Source organism: Kalmanozyma brasiliensis (assembly GCF_000497045.1).
Source record: "Kalmanozyma brasiliensis GHG001 unplaced genomic scaffold PSEUBRA_SCAF22, whole genome shotgun sequence".
NCBI classification, from domain to species: Eukaryota; Fungi; Basidiomycota; class Ustilaginomycetes; order Ustilaginales; genus Kalmanozyma; species Kalmanozyma brasiliensis.
Genome location: NW_015961962.1, coordinates 87,030 through 105,497, shown reverse-complemented (window position 1 = coordinate 105,497; position 18,468 = coordinate 87,030). Strand labels below are relative to the sequence as shown.

General features: G+C 59.4%; 7 protein-coding genes across 7 annotated transcripts; 5 read left to right on the top strand and 2 right to left on the bottom strand.

Moving 5' to 3' along the window:
* Window positions 1-121: 121 nt before the first annotated feature.
* On the top strand, window positions 122-2,245 carry PSEUBRA_003503 (Peptidyl-tRNA hydrolase; the record flags this gene model as incomplete). The annotated part of the gene is made up of 1 exon (XM_016436631.2): window positions 122-2,245. One exon carries the CDS (start codon window positions 122-124, stop codon window positions 2,243-2,245), a length of 2,124 nt encoding a protein of 707 aa, XP_016292037.2.
* Window positions 2,246-2,364: 119 nt separating this feature from the next.
* PSEUBRA_003502 (DNA replication checkpoint mediator, MRC1 domain protein) lies at window positions 2,365-7,845 on the bottom strand (the record flags this gene model as incomplete). The annotated part of the gene is made up of 1 exon (XM_016436595.1): window positions 2,365-7,845. The coding sequence occupies one exon, from the start codon at window positions 7,843-7,845 to the stop codon at window positions 2,365-2,367; it is 5,481 nt and encodes a 1,826-aa protein (XP_016292036.1).
* Window positions 7,846-8,746: 901 nt separating this feature from the next.
* On the top strand, window positions 8,747-9,910 carry PSEUBRA_003501 (protein of unknown function DUF125, transmembrane; the record flags this gene model as incomplete). The annotated part of the gene is made up of 1 exon (XM_016436624.1): window positions 8,747-9,910. One exon carries the CDS (start codon window positions 8,747-8,749, stop codon window positions 9,908-9,910), a length of 1,164 nt encoding a protein of 387 aa, XP_016292035.1.
* Window positions 9,911-10,059: 149 nt separating this feature from the next.
* PSEUBRA_003500 (Diphthamide synthesis, DPH1/DPH2) lies at window positions 10,060-12,009 on the bottom strand (the record flags this gene model as incomplete). The annotated part of the gene is made up of 1 exon (XM_059465082.1): window positions 10,060-12,009. The coding sequence occupies one exon, from the start codon at window positions 12,007-12,009 to the stop codon at window positions 10,060-10,062; it is 1,950 nt and encodes a 649-aa protein (XP_059320622.1).
* A 452-nt stretch (window positions 12,010-12,461) lies between these two features.
* On the top strand, window positions 12,462-13,937 carry PSEUBRA_003499 (Transcription factor TFIIH subunit p52/Tfb2; the record flags this gene model as incomplete). Its single annotated transcript, XM_016436633.2, has 1 exon — window positions 12,462-13,937. One exon carries the CDS (start codon window positions 12,462-12,464, stop codon window positions 13,935-13,937), a length of 1,476 nt encoding a protein of 491 aa, XP_016292033.2.
* A 292-nt stretch (window positions 13,938-14,229) lies between these two features.
* PSEUBRA_003498 (GPI mannosyltransferase) lies at window positions 14,230-16,485 on the top strand (the record flags this gene model as incomplete). Its single annotated transcript, XM_059465081.1, has 1 exon — window positions 14,230-16,485. The coding sequence occupies one exon, from the start codon at window positions 14,230-14,232 to the stop codon at window positions 16,483-16,485; it is 2,256 nt and encodes a 751-aa protein (XP_059321412.1).
* A 293-nt stretch (window positions 16,486-16,778) lies between these two features.
* On the top strand, window positions 16,779-18,371 carry PSEUBRA_003497 (WD40 repeat; the record flags this gene model as incomplete). The annotated part of the gene is made up of 1 exon (XM_016436641.1): window positions 16,779-18,371. One exon carries the CDS (start codon window positions 16,779-16,781, stop codon window positions 18,369-18,371), a length of 1,593 nt encoding a protein of 530 aa, XP_016292032.1.
* Between the last annotated feature and the right edge of the window lie 97 nt (window positions 18,372-18,468).

The following is an 18,468-nucleotide window of genomic DNA, read 5'->3' as shown; positions in this document are numbered from 1 at the left end:
AAGCTCGGGTGTCGGCTGAGAAGAAGGCAACTTTTTTGTTGGTTCAGGGTCCTGTTCTTCGAGAAACACCCTATCCTCACCTATTCGCAATGCATCAAGATCAGGCCGTCACTGGACAAGTATGACGCTGCTGACCAGTGCAGGCAGAGCAGTGGCAGGACAAGGGAACCACTCGTACCTCGCCTGTCTGGCGAACGGCAGGAGCAATGCAAATGGCCATCCTTGGTACGCTCGCGACTATTCAGCATCTTCAGCGTCTACATCAGCATCAGCAACGGCAGCAAGAGCAAGACGGTTCTGGACATCCGACGATCCCCTGCTAAAAGCGCTACGTCGACGCCAAGACGCCTATCGCCTCGCCCAACTCGGAGGCAACGCGCGCAAGAAAGCGGAGCGAGACGAAGCGATCCAGCTCGCTCATTCAGAGATACGCTGGATCGTTCAACACCTACGCAAGCTTCAGGCAGCAGGCACATCTTCGCAGCCGAAACAAGCGCTGAACCGCGAATCGCGGCGGCAGCTCATCTCAATGTCAACGCGGATGACGAGGGAGAACGTGCCCGTTTCGTACCTGCTAGGCAGTATACCATTTGGAGCTCTCCCGCAAGAGCTCATTGTCCGACCGCCAACATTGCTGCCACGGCCAGAGACAGAGCATTGGGCGACGGAAGTGGTCAACACTCTGAGCAAGATGGATCCTTCGCAGCTAGAACACGTGCGAGTGGTCGACCTGTGCACCGGCTCAGGGTGCATTGCGCTTCTTGTCGCTGATGCGCTACGAACACGACTCGGCACGGGCGGCAGCTGGAGGGTGGTAGCATGCGACCAATCGCCGCAAGCAGTAGAGCTCGCGCAAGAGAATGCCGTCAAACTCAGCTTCACGATCAACGAACCAGACTCAAACCTGCACATCGTCCAAGCAGATATCTTCGACGATGCGGCTATGGATCAGCTCGCAAGCCTAGCAGGCGGACCTTTCGATCTGATACTCAGCAATCCGCCGTACATCCCGCGGCGAGAATGGCTGAGCCTCCCCGCAGAGGTCAAGCAGCACGAGGATCCAGCTGCGCTCATCGGCGAGCGCGATGCGACCAGCCCACCCGATCCGAGCAGCAACGGCAGGCAGGATCACCTCGACCGGATGGGCCTGACCTTCCATGAACGTCTCGCACACCTTCTTTACCGGTCCTCATTCTCCACTTCCACCCCGGGCCTGCCTCGTTTGGTCGCAGAGTACGGCAAGGCGCAGCATGCCAACGTCGAACGACTGCACATCCACCTTACGCCGCCGAAAGACCGCCTGCCGAAGATCATCAAAGTGAGCGGCCAGCTCGTTGTGATCGGGGTGGGGAATGCGACGACACATCCGAATACTCGTCACTCCATTGGACAGATCGTTCTCGATCCGCTCCTCACGAGCTTGGTCGAGCAGGATCGATCCGTGCGTTCGCGCCTGCGCGAGGTACGGGATGTGCTCGAGCAGGGTCGTTTAGTCCACGCTGATCGAGCGGGGTGGGACGTGCCCGTACCCTCTCACTTGCCCAACCTGGACCTGGACGCTCCACCACCGCCGTTGCCCTCTTCCTTGCTCAAAGTCACAGGCCCGAGCGGGGGCTGGACCGCCACCCTACCCCTCCTCATCCCGTCCTCACCGCGCTTCTTCAGCTCGCGCAATCCGGAAGATTCAACGGTCTACCAGGTGAACGTATTGCTCTTCAAGCCGGCCCATGCAATGAATCGGTCTGGCGTGGCGCTCAAAGCGTTTCTCGCATCGCACGGTGCCGAATACTCCTCCGACCGACCACCATCGGATGACGTGCTGGTGCTTCAAGACGAACTGGATCTGCCCTTTGGCGAGGCGAAACGGCGCGAAGGCGGTAGTGCGAGAGGTCACAATGGTGTACGGGACATCATTGCCCGCTTAGCTATCCCCGTCGAACCGACCAAGAAGGGTCAAGAAGGCCCCAAATTGAGTCGTGTCCGGATCGGTATTGGCCGTCCAACGGGTAAAGGGACGAGGGTCGACAGATGGGTCCTCTCCCCGCTAACGGAAGAGGAGATGCACAGTTGCAAGACCGAGGCGGAAGGAACCGTGTTGAGTCAGGTCCAGAGACACACGCTCGAATGGGTCCGGGAGCGATGTACCACGTTGACGAGGGAGATGGGGGCCGACGTGGAGAAGCACGACCGCGTATCGTCGAGGAAGGACCAGTTTGGCGTGCTGCGCACTGTGTGGGTGTCCTAGAACTCACCATTGACGAGCGCCGATCTTCACCGCCCACACTTGTTCAGACCGACTCGCTCACCCCGCGATAAAGTAGAAACAATTCCATGCAGCTCTCTAATCGATAACAAATGCAATGCTCAACGTTTACTCCCGCTACTCGAACTAAACCCGCTCTCCCTCCTCATAATCTGCTTGCTGAGGAGCATGGAGCCCATCCTCCTCTTCTCGCCGCCTGTCTTCATGCCTGTGCTTATTGATTTGCCCAAGGAAGAAGACTGGGAGGTGCCAGAGGCAGCAGGTTTGGGAGCACGTACGATGCCCGCGTCGTTGCCCCATTCCGGTTCGACGTCGTCCAGCGTCTCGACCGTTTTGGACGCGGTGGGACGGGCGAGCATGCGAGCCATGAGGGAGGTTCCTTCGTCGTCGGGGTCGTCCTCCATCGGCTCGTCGGTGACTTGTGGCGCAGGGGCGGGGCGGGAGTTGCGACCGTACTGCGCGCCTTGTTGGACCCTTTTGGAAGGTACCGGCTGAGAAGGGGCAGATGCCTTGGTGCGATCCCGCATAGCGGCGGTGAGCGCCTCATCACGATCCTCGTCCGAATCCCAGTCGTTGTCGCGTCGTTCCTCCTCATCATCGCTCAGCGCACGTTTGCCTGCCTTCCGCCGCTCCCGCACAATACTAGCGAGCGTGCTGCGGTTCATCGTCTTGGGCTGGCCCACGACAGGTCCAAACGCATCTTCCTCCACCACATCCTCCTCTTCCTCTTCCTCGTCGCTCTCCTCCCCATCATCGGCGGCGACCTCCATCGTGAGAAAATCGTACTTGTCGCTCTCGTGGTCGACCCTGTGGGTTGCGGCGTATCCCTGGACGAATGGGAGCGCCTCCTCGTGCGCAGCCAGCTTGTCCATCCCATCCTCTGTGCCGTCGAGCAGTTTGCGCTTCTTCCAGCTTGCTCCGCCACCCATGGTCGCACGCCGCTTGAGCTCCTCATCATCCGCATCGTCGTCCAGGAACCCTTCGATTCCATTCAACCCCACCCCGCGTCGCCGGTTGCGGTATCCGCCCTGGATGGCTTTCTGATGGATCTCGAGGTCCTCCCTGTCCCTCGCGTCCATGTCCTCGCGGAAGCGAGCTCGGGCGATCTCGTCCTTTGTGGCCTCGTCCAGATCCCGCTCGTTGTCCACTAGCTCCGTGAGATCCGCCGCGTCCGCATCGTCTTCCGACTCCTCCTCGGCACCCGAAGAGTCGGCGTCGTCGCCAAAGACGCCCTTCAGACCACCGGCATCGCCACGTTTGGGGTTCAGCTCTTCGTCCTCCGACTCTTCGGCTTCGCCCTCGATGAAGGCGGATTTGCGCTTCTTGCTGCGCACCTCGGGGTCGGGGAGCGGGCCTTCGCGCAGCACGTCGAATGCGTTGCGCGTCTTTGGCTCGGGTTGACTCGATGGCGGACCGGCGTCGTCGTCCATGTCGCTACCCGCATCGCTCGCCTCCGGCTGATGCACAACCTCTTCGTCGGCAAACCGCGCGCCGCGACGCAGGCGCTTGAGCTGTACCGGTGCATCCTCCTCATCGTCAAAGATCGACACACCCTGATCACCGATGTTGCTGATCTCGCTGCCGCGACGCAGTGCCGGACTCTGCGTCACACCGCCCCTCAGCTGGCTCTGACTCTGACTCTGACTGTCATCGTACTGCGACCACAGCCCCGCCTGCGTGCTCGGCTTGGTCTGCGTAAAGAATCCGTCGCGATTCATGTACATCTTCTCGGGCGACGCATTCGCCTGTGCACTCGCATACGCCTCGCGCTCCGCCTGACTCTCGTCGAAGCTCGGCAGCACCGAGGGTGTCGGCTCGAGCAGACCCATCGCGTCGCTCATTTGCGCCTTGCGGAGCGCCGCAAAGGCGTCCACCTCGGTCGACTTGGGTGGGGGCATCGTCGACGCGTCCCATTTGGCCGAGGCGGAGGGTGGAGGCGTGCCGTCGAAGAAGAACTGCGTGAAACCGGGCGCTTTGCCATGCGCCGTTTTGGGGTTGTCAAAGATGTCCAGGCTCTCGCCGCGAAGCGAATCCTGTTGGGTGTCTTGGAAGAAGGCGCCGAGTGCAGAATTGGCTGATTCGTCGCGAGTGAGGTCGCGTGGACCAGGATGGACGGAGGATGGAAGCTGGCTCGGGTCCTGGGTTTCGTCTTGCGTCTGCGTCTGATCCCAGAAGGACTTGTGAGCGGAGGAGGCGGCCAGTGCGGATTTGGCGGTCGGCGGCGGTGGCATAGTCGGCTCGAAGAAGCGGCCGAGGGACGCAGCCTGCGAAGGAATGTCGTCGGTGCGGAAGGACTCGTCCTCGTCGTGGCCGGCGCTGAGCGGGACAACGAGGGGATCTCTGCGGGGTGCGGGAGCGTGCTGCATGGCAGGAGAAGTGGTGTTGGAGCGAGAGAAGGGCATGCTCTGGTCGATCGATTGGCTCGAAATGTCGCCGAGCGGGACTCTGAAATGTCCTTGGCTCTGGCTCGCCTCGTCTGCGTGCACATTGCCGCGATTACGATCGAAGGGACCCGGCTGCAGAGCGGCTTCATCGTCTGCGTCGTCGTCGTCGTCCGCCAAGGCGCTGCGTCGGCCCCTTCGCGCGTGTGGACGCGCAGCAGGCAACTCATCCTCATCATCGTCCATGACAGCGCGACTGGGCAAAAGACTGCGGCTGAGACTCGGAGAGGCGTTGGACCGCTGCGACTGCTGACTAGCCGGAGGAGGTGCGTTTTCCTTCTCGCTGTCGTGCTCCTCATCGGCTTCCTCGATAGTGTCCCGCGTGCCAGCTTCCTGGACATCCATATTCTCGTCGCCCTCATCTGCGCTGCCCATGTCAATGAAATCGTCGTTCTCGTCGATCTCGCTCGCGCTGCCCATGTCGACATCGCTTCCGACGGCAGACTCGGCGTTGCGTGCCGGTGGCATGATGTAGTCGGGATCATCCTCATCCTCGTCCACTCTGTCGGTCTGATCGATAGCCTGGTCGTTTGCTGTCTCGCCCAATCGCTGGAGCATGGCTTGCACATCGGGAGCAGCGGATCGTCCGTACTTGTCGACCACAGAACCAGCTGCAGCTTTGGCACTTGCATCTTTGGCGTCCTTCTGCGATCGAGCCTTGAGGCTCTGAGACTGCATTTGGCGCATCAGGTTCGCATTGAGCTGAGCTTGTGTCAACTTGAGCGGACCTGAGCGAGGCGCAGCTTGTCGAGATGAAGCCTGTACGGAAGGCTGTGTCGAGACAGGCGGTGGTTGCGTCGCCGGGACGTGACCTGCGGCTTTGTCAGAAGCGACGAACAGACCCTTGCCAGCAGTCCGTAGTTGACTGTCGGTGACAAGAAGCTCATCGTGACCGTCTGCCATTTCAACGTGGTCGGCGCTGTGGTGGTCGGCGTTGGGCGAGCCATTGGCGTTGGTGCCGGTGTAGGACTTGCGACTTGGCGATGTCTTGCCCGGGCGGATCCCGATTTCTCGGTACAACTGGTCGGTAGGCCGCGGTTTGCCGGGCGTGGTGAGGATGTTGTGCTTTGCAGCCAGGACAGAGCCTGGCGTGTACAGTTCGAGGTCGTCTCCGTCCGCAGCATCAGCGTTGACGGGCTTGGTGGCAGCTTCGTTCGAAGCGAAGGCCTGCTGACGAGACTTTTCGAGAAGACGGAGCTTCATCTCGAGGAGGTGCTGCTTCTTGCGCGCAGCGTCCTTGTCGGCTTCTTGCTGATCGCGGCTTTGCTTGACGATCGACGCAAGGTCAGGTAGCTGGGCGTCCTCGTCGTCGTCGGCACCAGCGAGCAGGTGCTGCTGCCGGAGCATTTGCGCGTTTGGACCTTGCTTGGTGGCGAGACCGCCGACTCGGCCTGCGGCGCTATTCTGCAAGATGTTTGCGTTGCTGCTGCTCTGGTCTAGCCCAAGTCTGCGATCCTGCTGCCTCGATACGGGCAGGACAGGACTGCTTGAGTATGCGGGATGCGGGCTCGATCGTTCTGGAATAGGATCCGACTCAATTGGGTCAGAAGCGTGCTGGCTCTTGGACTGACCGGACGGGATTTGGGAAGAGGGCTGAGCGCTACTGTCGGAAGCAGCATCGGCGCTGTTGCTGGTGCTGGCCGCCTGACTGGCGTGGCCTCGGAAAGCCTCGCCGGCTGAAATCTTGATGAGCAGGTCGTTGAGACCGATCGTCTTCTTTTGATGGGCGGGCGCAAGTCGAGTGCGGTTCTCGCGTGCGAGACGGGCAGTTTGTTTGTGCATCGCGTCCACTTCCTTCTTGCTCAGAGGCTTGATCTTTGGCGGACCTTTCTCCTTTGAAGCAGCGGCGCGCTTAGATGCATGTTTGGGATCGTCTTGAGGATCGTCGAGGATATCTCGTTCGACTGGTGCGGCCTTTTTGCTCTTCTTGCTCTTGCTTTTTGCTGCTGCAGACTTGGAATTTAGCGCCATGAATGCTGGCATGGCGTCGTTGTGTTCGTCCTCGTCGCTGCCCTGGATGTCGAGAGAAGGCGAGCGTGATGGAATCCTTCCGGGACTCCCGCCGCCGAAGAAAGCATCCAGGAGTGGATCAGCTTCCGTATTTGCGTCCATCTCGCCTTCCCCTGCACCGTGCGCCTTTCTAGCCCTGGCAGCAAGGGCGGCCACCTTGTCGCGACGGGTCAATGCTGGCTCATCGTCGACCGATGCGTCCTGATTGGCTGGTGTAGCCGAGGCAGAGGAGGCGGAGCTGACCAGCTTAAATGTGCGAGGCTTGCGAGCATTTACCTCGTCGTCGTCTACGTCCGAGCCAGCGCTGGCTTCCTTGTCGGACGACTCGGAGAACTTGGAGCGTGATGGCTTACCACCTTTGCCTCTCATGGCCGAGATTTTTCCACCGCGAGGACGCGAGATGTTTGCACTGTTATCTTGATCGTCGTCCGCCATGTGCTCGTCCCCAGAGTCGTGCATAGGGCGCTGCATGGTTGAATGTGCCTGAGAGCTGGATGGGGGCACCGACGAGAGCGAGCCGGTGAAGGGATCCGAGTCTGCATAGCGTGCTTGTTGAGCACGGATGCGTGCAATGACCTCGTCATCAGTCTGGTCTGCGTTGCCGGCCAGCGGTCTTGATGTGAGCTTGGAGCCAAGATCGCCATCTGAATCCGAGTCCGAGTCAAAGATAGCCCTAGCCGCGCCGAACTGGAACTTTTTGGTGCGATTGACGGCGGGCGACTCTGTTGAGCTCTGCTGCTGGTCATTATCTTGGCTGTGTTGGGAGTTGTGCGAGTCGACACGACGAAAGAGGGAAGAGGCGCCGATCTTGATGGCCGAGTTGCCAGCGGGAGCCGTGGTGGCAGGGGAGACCTCGTTGGTGATGGTGACGTCGTTGGCGTCGTGATCGAGATGCGAGGCTGCTTTGCGCCCATAGGATCGCATAGGCGAGTCGAAGAGGTTGTCTGAGGGCGAGGTAGGCTGCGAAGAAGAAGAGGACGCCTCGTTCTCGGGAGCGAGTGGCTTGCGCGAGTAGGTCACCTTGGCTCTTGCACCGGCCACCGGAGGCGCTGGCTCGATCGAAGGGACCGACGACGAGACGAGCGACGAGAGCGGTGAGGATGTGGCCACCGCGGCTGTGTCGACCTGCATGGCGACTGTGTAGCAGTGACAGCGCGTCACCCGACGAGACTGCGATGGTGCCTGGACGAGGTCGGATCAGGTCATACGAAGAGCGCCAAGAGCGGCACGGGCCGGATGTGCCGAAAGAGAGTGAGAAGCTTCTGCCAAGAAGCTGGTCGGAGTGCTTCCGAATGAGTCGGAGGTGCCGATGGGAGGGAGCGTGATGACAGCGACAGGTGATGGTGTAGGAAGGACTGAAGAAGGCTCAGCCGAACCTATCTTGCTCAGGGTCAAGTACGCGGTGTGCTGTAGCGTATCTTTTGGCTACGCTAAGGTGGAGTTGCGTGTCAGTCAGCGCGGACCCTTCTTCTTGCAGTTTCAACGTTTTTGATCTCTCTCCGCCGCTGTACGCGTCGCGCGTTGGGTTTGATTTTTAGCTTCAGGGTGTTACATCTTTCAACCTCAAATCACTCTGTTATGACGGTCTTGCTGCCAATCAAAGAAATTGCTTGAGGGCCGCTTTTTGTGATTTGCAATAGGTTGACTCTGATTGGCCAGCTGCCTTGCGTTATACTGTAGGCTGGCGTGCTTCTGCCAAAATTAGAGCTCGCTCGGCACGCATCCGAACGAGAAGATCTGCAGTGAGCTCTTATCAACTTTTGGCGCAGCTGCTGTCAGGGTTCGTCTGGGTGCGGACCCTGCTGAGCGAAGGAAAGCCGCCGGTCAGCGAATGAACGAGCTCGCAATCCTGCATTGTCATCATCCGCGTCGCATCCTTCGCCGTTTCTGCAAGAAACCTGAGCGCCTGCGGAGAGTCGGAAGAACAGAGCGCAGTCGCAAAGTGATATAAAGTTTCATCTGCTTCCCCTTCACCTTCTCTCCCTCCCACTCCATCGTCATCTCCCCCTCAACGCATCCAAGATTGTCAAACATGGCCTGCTCCTCCACCAAAGCAGCCGGCGCTGGCTGTGCCAACTGCTCCTGCGCCGCCTCCTCCTCTAACGGCGCCTCCGTCAAGCTTCCCTCCTCCAAGTCCAAATCCGAGTCCACGCCCCTTCTGTGGTCCACCACTTCCGCTGACTACCAGTCCGCCTCGCAAGATGCCTCGGCAACGGCCTCCTCTTCCGCGTCCACCCTCTCCGCCTCGCACGAGTGCCCCTCCTCAACCCCTCACAACCCGGACTTTGTCTGCTGTCGCGACATCATCCCTACCGACGACCGCACGCTGATCGACCCGGACTTTGCACGCGACTGCATCGTGGGTCTCTCGGACGGTCTCACCGTGCCCTTTGCTCTCACTGCCGGGTTGTCCTCCACTGGATCGACGAGGTTGGTCGTCCTCGCGGGGCTGGCCGAGCTCGTATCGGGCGCCATCTCGATGGGCATTGGCGGCTTTTTGTCGGCCCAAGCCGAGTTGAGCCACTTTGCCTTCCAGCAGCGGTCGACGCAGCAGCGTGTGCAGCGTTCGTGTGGCACAGAGGTTCAGCGTCAGGTACACGACATTCTCAAGGGCTACGGTATCGCTGAAAACACTTCGGCGCAGATTGCCAGCGAGCTCACCGCCAAAGAGCAGGCAAGGCGGGAGGCGGAACATCTGGCAGCATCACAGGCCTTGCGCTCCTCCCAGGGTGCTCGACGCAAGATCTTCGGCTGCATCCCCGTACCGTCGTCGAGCGTCGGCGCGAAGCAGAAGAGCACGGACGAAGAAGCCCTGCTCGCAGAGGACGACGCCGAACAGGCTGGTCTCACCCCTTTCCTGCTGAAACTCGGAGAGGGTCTCGAACCAGTCAGCACCTCGCGCCTCTACATCTCGGCGCTTACCATCGGACTCAGTTACTTTATGGGTGGAATCATCCCGCTGCTGCCGTACATGTTTATCGTGGAGGCGAGCCGGGCGCTGATGTGGTCCGTGGTGATCACGGGGGTGATTCTGTTGGTGTTTGGTGTGGTCAAGCAGCGCGTGACGGGTGGAGAGGGAGGGGTCAAGGGGTACGTGTGGGGTGCAGTGTCGACGTTGGCCGTCGGAGGTGTGGCTGCGGGAGCGAGTTGGTTGTTGGTCGGGCTGCTGGAGGGCGGTGGCGAGGGAGGCATCTAGGCGAACGTAGCAATCTCGTCTTCGCAAACATTCGCAGCTTCTCTTTCGGTCTAGGTCTCGATAATCAAACCTTTCATCTCACGCACACATCGTCAGACTGTCGCACCGTATCGTTGAATCAAGACTGGTGTGTATGACTCGGTGCGGCGCTACATGATCTCGCCAGCACCACCGGCGTCCTTATAGCCCTTGGCGATGCCCTCTCTCCCTTCCTCTAGCTCGCTCGGCTCGTCCATGCCCAACCTTTGCTCTAAGCCCTTCCACCCACGCCTCTGCAGATGTGCGATCGATGCTGTCTCGAGCACTGTGGTCAGCTGGCCCGTTGTTGGGTTGCGAACCACCACCTTATCGCCATCTCCTCCAGCCTGGTTTGAAATCTGCAATGTCCCTTCTTCCGCGCTAACGCCTTGAGGTGTGCTGCCTGTTTTCGCGTTGAACTTGCGCCTGTGCACATACGTTCCGCTGATGAGCGAGAAGTGGGGTCTGTCCGCATCCTCTTCGTCCTCCTTGACGTTGCCACTCTCGCCATCGTCGACCTTCAGTTCCTCCAGCTTCGCCTCCAGCCCCATCCTTTCCTCTTCCGGCACCAGCCGTTCGAGATCCAGCACGTACCTCCCAGTCCAATCCACGCCCTCCTCTCCCCTCTCCATCCGCTCCGCCGCCCTCACCGCCAGCTCCATCTCAAAAGGCGTCACGATCGGTCTGAAGAACTCCTTGCTGTCCACCAAGGTGTTCTCTGGGCAAGCAACCAGGACGAATACGTCGATCTCTTGGAAGTTGGCCAATTTCGCCGGGTTGAGCTTGCCCACCGAGATCGTGTACACTTTGCGACCGCTCGTCGGGCCCGTGAGCAGGCGACGCAGGTACTTGAGCAAAGGGAGGTAGGAATGCACCCCGAGAGTGCCGACGAGAAGTCCGACGACAGAGGCGTCCCGCGCTTTGAGCACCGAGGTGTAGCGCTTCATGAGAAGACGGTTGGTCGAACCTGTCTCGATACGCGATGAGGCGGTGAGAGGGTTGTACGATATGAGTGGTGTCGAGGGGCCGAGGGTCAGGAGGAGGTTGGTGAGCGAGAGAGACTCCGGACCGAGGTAGAGGTAGAGGCATTCGGAGAAGGTGGTGGAGGGTGGAAGGGTGACCTTTCGAGAAGGACCGAGAGGTTGCGCTGCGTTGTCAGCAGCAATGTTGTCAATGTCCGCTGATGCTGGTGGTGCGTTGATTGTCGTTGAAGCTGTTGATGTTGCTTTTGCGCATGAGGAGGAGGCTTCTGTGGACGGGCACGATCCTCCGTTGCAGCAGGATGATGAAGTCGCTTCTGCAGAACAGGCACACGACGCTTCGATGCCCCTACAGCATCCTGCTTGTGTCGACTGGTTGGAAACGGCTGCCCTGCCATGGACGAGCTTATCATCGTAGTTGCGGCTGAAATCCACATATGTCCGGACGAGCGGCAGATCGACGCCTTGCTCTTTCAGCGCTTGTTGTGTAGCCTGAAACACGTCCTCCACGACGTGATCCCATGAAACGTCGTACGTAAGAACGATCGCCTTCACCTCTCCTTCAGCAGCGCCATTGCACATCTGCTGCTTCGCCTGTTCCGCCAGGCTCCTCGCAGCAGCAGAGACGTCCGCTAGCGGCTGCTTGGTGAACACGTAGATCACCGGCAGCCTCGCCGTGGCTGACAGACAGGCATGTCCGTAATGCACCACTAGATCCGCATCGACGTGTTTGGCAGCGACCTCGTCGACGCAGCATCCTCCGTAGCTCGTGTCTGCTAGAATGTAGAACTCCGGCAGGCTCTTGTTCGCTGCAGTCGAGGTTGAAGCTGCGTTCGTGTTGGCCGGGTCAGCAGCGTAGAGTGTCCGAACCTCCCGCTTCAGCGCCCAGTATACGGGCACAGAGTCGATCAATGCTTCGTCGGGAAATTGCAGTGCTACTCGCTGGAAGCGGCCGCTGTGGATCTTGGCTGCCGTCGAGACGATGTCGTAAATGTGGTAGATGGAGCGGCCTGACGAAGAAGCGGTGGCCGACTGTGCGAGAGGGTTAAGCTCGAGAGGAGCGGTGAGGACAGCCTCGTCTGTAGTGCTGAAGGCCGCCATCGTTGTAGCACTGCTCGCCGTCGATTCGGTCTCGGTGGAATGATATCGAGAGGAAGAGAGGATGGTGTCGAGGACCCTTTTGCTCCTTGTCCAACCAAAAATTTCTTCTGAGCAGCAAAGCTGTGGAGGGTCCCGCAGAGGATTGATTCAGACTGAGCAAGCGCAAAAAGCATTGCCTGAAGAGTCGCAATCAATTTCGACCTCTCTTAAGCTTACCCGGAAATCGGAAATTTAGGGTCGCCGCGGTGTGGAGGCAAAGTCGCTCGTCAGTGCGCAGCAGCCATCCTTCCATGACACATCCTTCCTCCTCACTCGCTCCATACAGCTATCAGCCGCCGTTACGACCAGCAGATCGCAACTCCCGCCTTGCGACCAGCTGCACATCCGAAGCAGCATATGCAGTCGTAAACGCATCGTCTTTGCAGGCACGCCGCGCTCGTGCATAGCCAGCCATGGCGAGCCAGAGGCACACGCCCGGTCCGGGCCAGGGTCTCACGTCCACAGCAAAGGGAGGCAACAACAATGCCCTCTCAATATCGGAACACTCTAGAGCAGCTGGTATTGGAGCAGAGACCATCGACGACTTTCTCGATCGACAACCACGATCGGTCCTCATCCGGCTGTACGAGAAGCCAGCATCATGTCTCGCCATCTTCCGCCTGCTGCCCATGATGGCACGTCAACTCATCATGCACATGCTCTTCCTCGACGTGCCACTTGCAGCAGATGACTTCCTTGCTTGGATCAAGAAGGAAGCCAAAAAGGACTTTGATGGTGCTGTGGACAAGCTCTCGCGCTTGTCCATCGTGCAGCTCAAGACGACCGGAGGCAAGCAGATCCTCCTGCTCAATGCCGTCTTCACAGAGGGGATGCGTAGGGCGTTGACGGGCGGAGGAAAGCACAGATCGTTCGGAGTACCTTGCGATACGGAAGACAAGAATGCCGTCGACGTGGCCTTCCTGGACCAATACGCACGAACAAAGTGGGAGACCATCTTGCACTACATGGTCGGCAGCGACAACTCTAGCACACCACGAGAACCCGTCCTCTACCTGCTACGGAGAAGCAACCTCATGCAGCCTAGATCGAGCGCGAGCTCAGGCGGAGGACTCAACATCACCAGTCGAGGATTCCAGTTCTTGCTCGAGGACGTCAACACGCAACTATGGGATCTGCTCTTGCAGTACCTCGACATGGCAGAGGAGCGCAACATGGATCTAGTCGAAGTGCTGGCCTTTCTCTTCATGCTCGGAAGCTTGGAGCTGGGACGAGATTACTCGACCGAGGAGCTGCCCGAAACGCAACTGCACATGCTCGAAGACTTTCGCGATTATGGACTCGTCTACCAACGCAAAGCCTCCAGCCGACGCTTTTATCCCACTCGTCTCGCCACCACTCTCACATCATCTGCTGCCATTCCTCTGCTGTCGAGCAACGGAACAGAGCAGGAAGAGCGAGGCTACATCATCCTTGAGACCAACTACCGTCTCTACGCATACACCTCGAATCCACTCCGAGTCGCGGTGCTGTCCTTGTTCGTCACGATCAAGGCGAGATTCCCCAACCTCGTCGTCGGCTCCATCACGCGTGATTCGGTCAAGTCCGCACTAGCCAACGGCATCACGGCGGAACAGATCATAACGTACCTCACGCATCATGCGCACGTCCAGATGCACCGCAACGACCCGCTGCTCCCCGTCACAGTGTCGGATCAGATCAGGTTATGGGAGCGAGAGAAGAACCGCGTTCAGCAGAATCTGGGCTCGCTGTTTACCGACTTTACCAGTCAATTTGACTTTGAGGAGGTGAGGAACTATGCCAAGCAGCTGGGCGTGCTGGTGTGGGAGGACGATAGCAAGCGCAGGTTCTTCGTCGACGAAGCGGGGAACGAGCCGGTGCGCGACTACATTCGTCGTAGGAGGGCGTGACCCGTCATGCAATGCGACGCGATATACTTGTGCTTCAAAGTGCGTTCAACCCTGTGATGAGGCTCTGATCAAAAGTGAGCTGAAGGCGGCTTCTTGTCCTGGCTCGATCGCTCTAGAAAGGGTTCATGGACCATGTCGCGTCTCGATCCGCTCTGATTTGAACGGCGGTGGAGACCAACACTTTCACGCTGTGGAGGAAAGCGACCCTTTTATTCTTCTTGATGCACATCCACCATCTTTGACCCGCATCGCCCACACTCACATCGAAGTCGCTGGCTTCACGTGGACCAGCATGGAGCTTCGTCATCGGTCACATCTGTCAACAGCTGGAGATGACTCGAGATCGCCGCCAGTGTCGACCGCGCCAGCTCCGACAGTACCGCAGCGTTCGCCAGTAAACCACTTTGCACTCTTCTCCTTCCTTCTGGTCTTCCGCATCCTGGTCGCCCTGGGCACAAGAACGTTCTTCCAGCCCGACGAGCACTACCAGACCACCGAGATTGCGCATCGCATCGTCTTTGGCTATGGCTTCAAGAGCTGGGAATGGTCTTCTAGCAATGACGTTTCTTCGCTCTCCAAATCTTACTTCAGAGCTGCGCTGCGCAACCTGCTCCACGGACCGATTCGCTCGATCCTCCATCCGCTACTCTTCGTGCCCGGCTACACGCTGCTCAAGCTGACAGGTCTCGATCAGACCTCTCTGCTCGTCCTCTTCCCTCGGCTTCAACAAGCGGTGATCGCAGCCGTCGGCGACCTTTACACGTTTCGACTAGCCAACCGCGTCGGTGGACCTGTCGTCGCATGGCTTGCCACCCTCGTCAATCTCTCCAACCTGTACACGCTGTTCACGGCAACGAGGACGTTAAGCAACTCGACCGAGGCGGCGATTACAGCGGCGGCGCTCTTCTACTGGCCGTACGTGCCGTTCTTTTCGTCGCGCTTCGACGTCAATACCTTCTCGACGGTCCAGGAGCGAGTGAAGCTGCAGGCGTTGCAAAGCCCAGGATGCATCTGGCAGCAGTCGGCTCCGAAAGAGACGTATACGGACCTCAGCGACCAGACAGAGTACGACAGGGATTTGGACCAGAAGCAGATTTCGAGGCTCGTGTACGACCGGACGCTTCGAAAAAGTGTCGTGCTTGCGGCTCTGGCGTGTTTGTTGCGTCCGACGAGCGGAGTGCTGTGGGTGTTCCTGGCCGTGGAGCTGTTGGTGCGTCAATTGCATTGCCTTCACCCGAAATCTTCACCTGCATCCGGCGGCAAAGGCAAGCTCGGCGGCGAGGCGGAACAACAGGAAGGATCGGTGCTTCCTCTGCTCGAACTCATCGGCGAGGCTGGCAGCTTTGTCAACATCCTTCTGACTACCGCTCTCGCCGCCCTTGGTCTCGCTCTCGCGGTCGACACGGCCTACGACTGTCTCGAGAACCAAGCACCGCGAGGCGGTCGGCTACTACCCGCGCTCAGCCTAGTCTCGTTCCTGCACAAGAACGTCGTCTCCAACATCAGCATCTTCTACGGCGCCAATCCATGGCATTTCTACCTCTCTCAAGGTCTGCCCGTGCTCTGCACCACCTGGCTACCCGCAACGCTCTTCGGCCTGATCACAGCACTGCAAGTCGACACAAACGCCGTGATGCGACGGAGCCTGGGCGACAGTGCCAAGCGGTCGCTCGCAAAGCTCGTCTGCGTCACGATGGCGCTCTACTCGCTGTTGGGCCACAAAGAGTTCCGCTTTCTCCAACCGCTTCTCCCTGCGCTCAGCGTGCTTGCTGCTAGCGGGCTTGCAGAATCCTACGCGCGCGACCCGCAGTCGATCGCGAGGCTACGCCAATCAGCAACCCCACCCAAACAGCTATGGCGATCGCTCAACGTGCTGCCGTTCTGGCTTCGCGCTGTTCTCCTTACCTTTCAACCAATGGCCGCGGTGTACCTGATCACCGTCCATTCCGTCGCCCAAGAACAAGTGCCGTATAAGCTCGGCCAGCTGTACCGCCAACAACAGCTCTCGCCTCCCACGGAACCCGTCGAGTTTGGTCCGGACTTTGGTCGAATTCACAACCTGGGCTTCCTCATGCCGTGCCACTCGACGCCGTGGGCGACGCACCTGCATGACCAACAGCTGGTCGAGCGTAGCTGGTTCATCGAGTGTCCCCCACCCCCTTCCTCGATGACGCCAGCACAGAAGGGGAGGGAATACTGGGATCAGAGCGACTTTTTCTACCATGACCCGATCCGGTATCTCGTCGACCGCTTCCCGTACAATGTCGACACGACCTATCCCTCCGCGCCTGACCCGATTAGGGGGGCTGGGGAGAATCCTTGGGATAAAGGCTGGAGACATTCCTGGCCAAGCCATTTGGTCGTCTTTGAGAGTCTGTTGAAGGAAGGGACGCGGAAAGCGGGGCACACGAGGACGCTGAAGAATCTACTGAGCTTGAAAGGGTACAGAGAGGTGGGGAGGTATTGGAATACGCCCAAGCACGAGGATCCCAGGAGGGACGGGGATATCGTCGTGCTCGCGTACAAGGGCCCGCAGTCGCATCGCTAGGTCGAAATGTCAGTCAAAGCTACAAAACACATGACGCTGCTTCTCTGAGCAGGAGAGATCTCTCCGACCGTTGATCCCTGAGTAGTTAGACGGTGTGAATGATGATCGACAAGCCAATGAGCAAGACCCTTGAGAAGAAGATGGCGCACGGCTCAGCCGCGACTCCACATGCCCGACTTCCGTGTCCCTTTTTTTGGTGCAGTGACGCGCGGCATGGAACCGAAGCTTCCTTCCTTCCCCTCTGCCCATCCCTCCTACCCATCTGTCTGTCAACGCCCTTCCTGTCCGGCATCATGGCAGCCCTACCCTACATATCCGTCCAGCCAAACTATGCAGACGTCTTCTCGGACGTCTCCTCGTCCACCATCGCAGGCGAAAAAGTGTGGCTCTCGTACTACTCCTCCAACGCTCCGTCCTCCAGCGTGCACGTGAAGCTGCCTCTCCTTCAGACCAAGGACGACGGCACCTCCTCCACCCAAGGCTCCGTCAGCATCGGCGAGCTTGAATCCTCCGGCGGTCCCCCCAACGGTCTCTCCATCTCCCGCGTCCCAGGTAGCTGGCTCGACCTCTCCCTCACCCAAACGTCCCCCGCAAACTCCGAAGATGGGCGATCAGCACGCTCCCTCCAACCGAACATCACCCTCGATCCCAACATCACCATCCGTTTCCCCAAGAAAACGCTCACGCATCTCCTCCCAACGCAACGCACGTCCAAGGTGAACGACAACTATACCAACCATCCGACGATCGAGGCGTTCGACCTCTCTCTTGGCACCGCAGTGGACGAAACGGATCTGTTTGTCGCCGGTGGATCCGAGGGCGCACTGTACACGTCCTACCTGTCCACATTCGATACGGACGCTGCGCGCGCGGAGGCACTCTCCTTGCTCACTCCAGAGGAACGAGACACCCTGGCGGGGGAAAGCGATACGAAATGGGAGCTGGAAGCACGCGTTCGTACGCACGTCAACGCCGCTCGTGCTCGGGTGACGAAGAAGACCGCCCTCAAGGGTCATGTGGGCGATGTGCGCTGCGTGAAATTCTTTCCGTCCAACCGTGTCGTCTTGTCTACGTCGTCCGATTTGACGGTGCGGGTGTGGGATGCGTTCACGGGTGACAACCCGCGTACGTTCAGGGGGCACAAACGGGCCGTATTGGCTGCGGGCATTGTCGGGCGCGGGAGAACGGTCCTGACTGGTGGAGCGGATGGGAGTGTGCGGTTGTGGGACGTGGGAGCGGACAAGCAGGCTCGGTTGATGGGTAGCGAGCGATTCTCGGCTGCCAACTGCCTCGCCCTCAAGCAGCAGGCGGAGGGGGTGGAGGGGGAGCAGGAGCACTTTGTGGTGGGTCTGGCCAGTGGGGGATGGCAAATGTTTGATCTGCGTACAGCAACGGCGAGCGTCGGTGGGGGGAAGTACGTGTTTCCGCCAGGGGAGGAGCCGGGTGCGTCCGAGGTGTGGACCCAGACGCCCACCGCGGGTGTCACTGCCATCGACGTGGCCGGTAACACCGTTGTCACTGGCACAACCAACGGCATCGTTAGCGTGTGGGATCTGCGCCACACTCCCTCCTCTTTCTCGGACAAGACCGCTCCGCCAACCGGCCTGGTGACGGCGTGGAGGCGCAACAACGCCGAGGTCAACCATCTTCGCCTCACCTCCACGCCAAACGGGCTGGACGTGCTAGTGGCCACGCAGGACGGACTTCCCTACCGCGCTAGCCTCGCACCGAACGAGGGATTATACGAGGGAGGCTGGACGGGTACCGCGCCAAAGGTGGTCAGCGAATACGCCGGATGGGATTGCGACCAGACCAGCTGGATCGGGCTCGATCGCAATGGTCGCACTGTCATTGCGGGTGCAGAGGGTGCCGTGCGACGCTACTGAAGCACATGAAATACACCTCCTTCGTCATCCTCGAGTCCTTGTGTGATACGACGAAGCTACGCAAGTGTAAAAAGACGGTGAACATTGCCAGTAGACG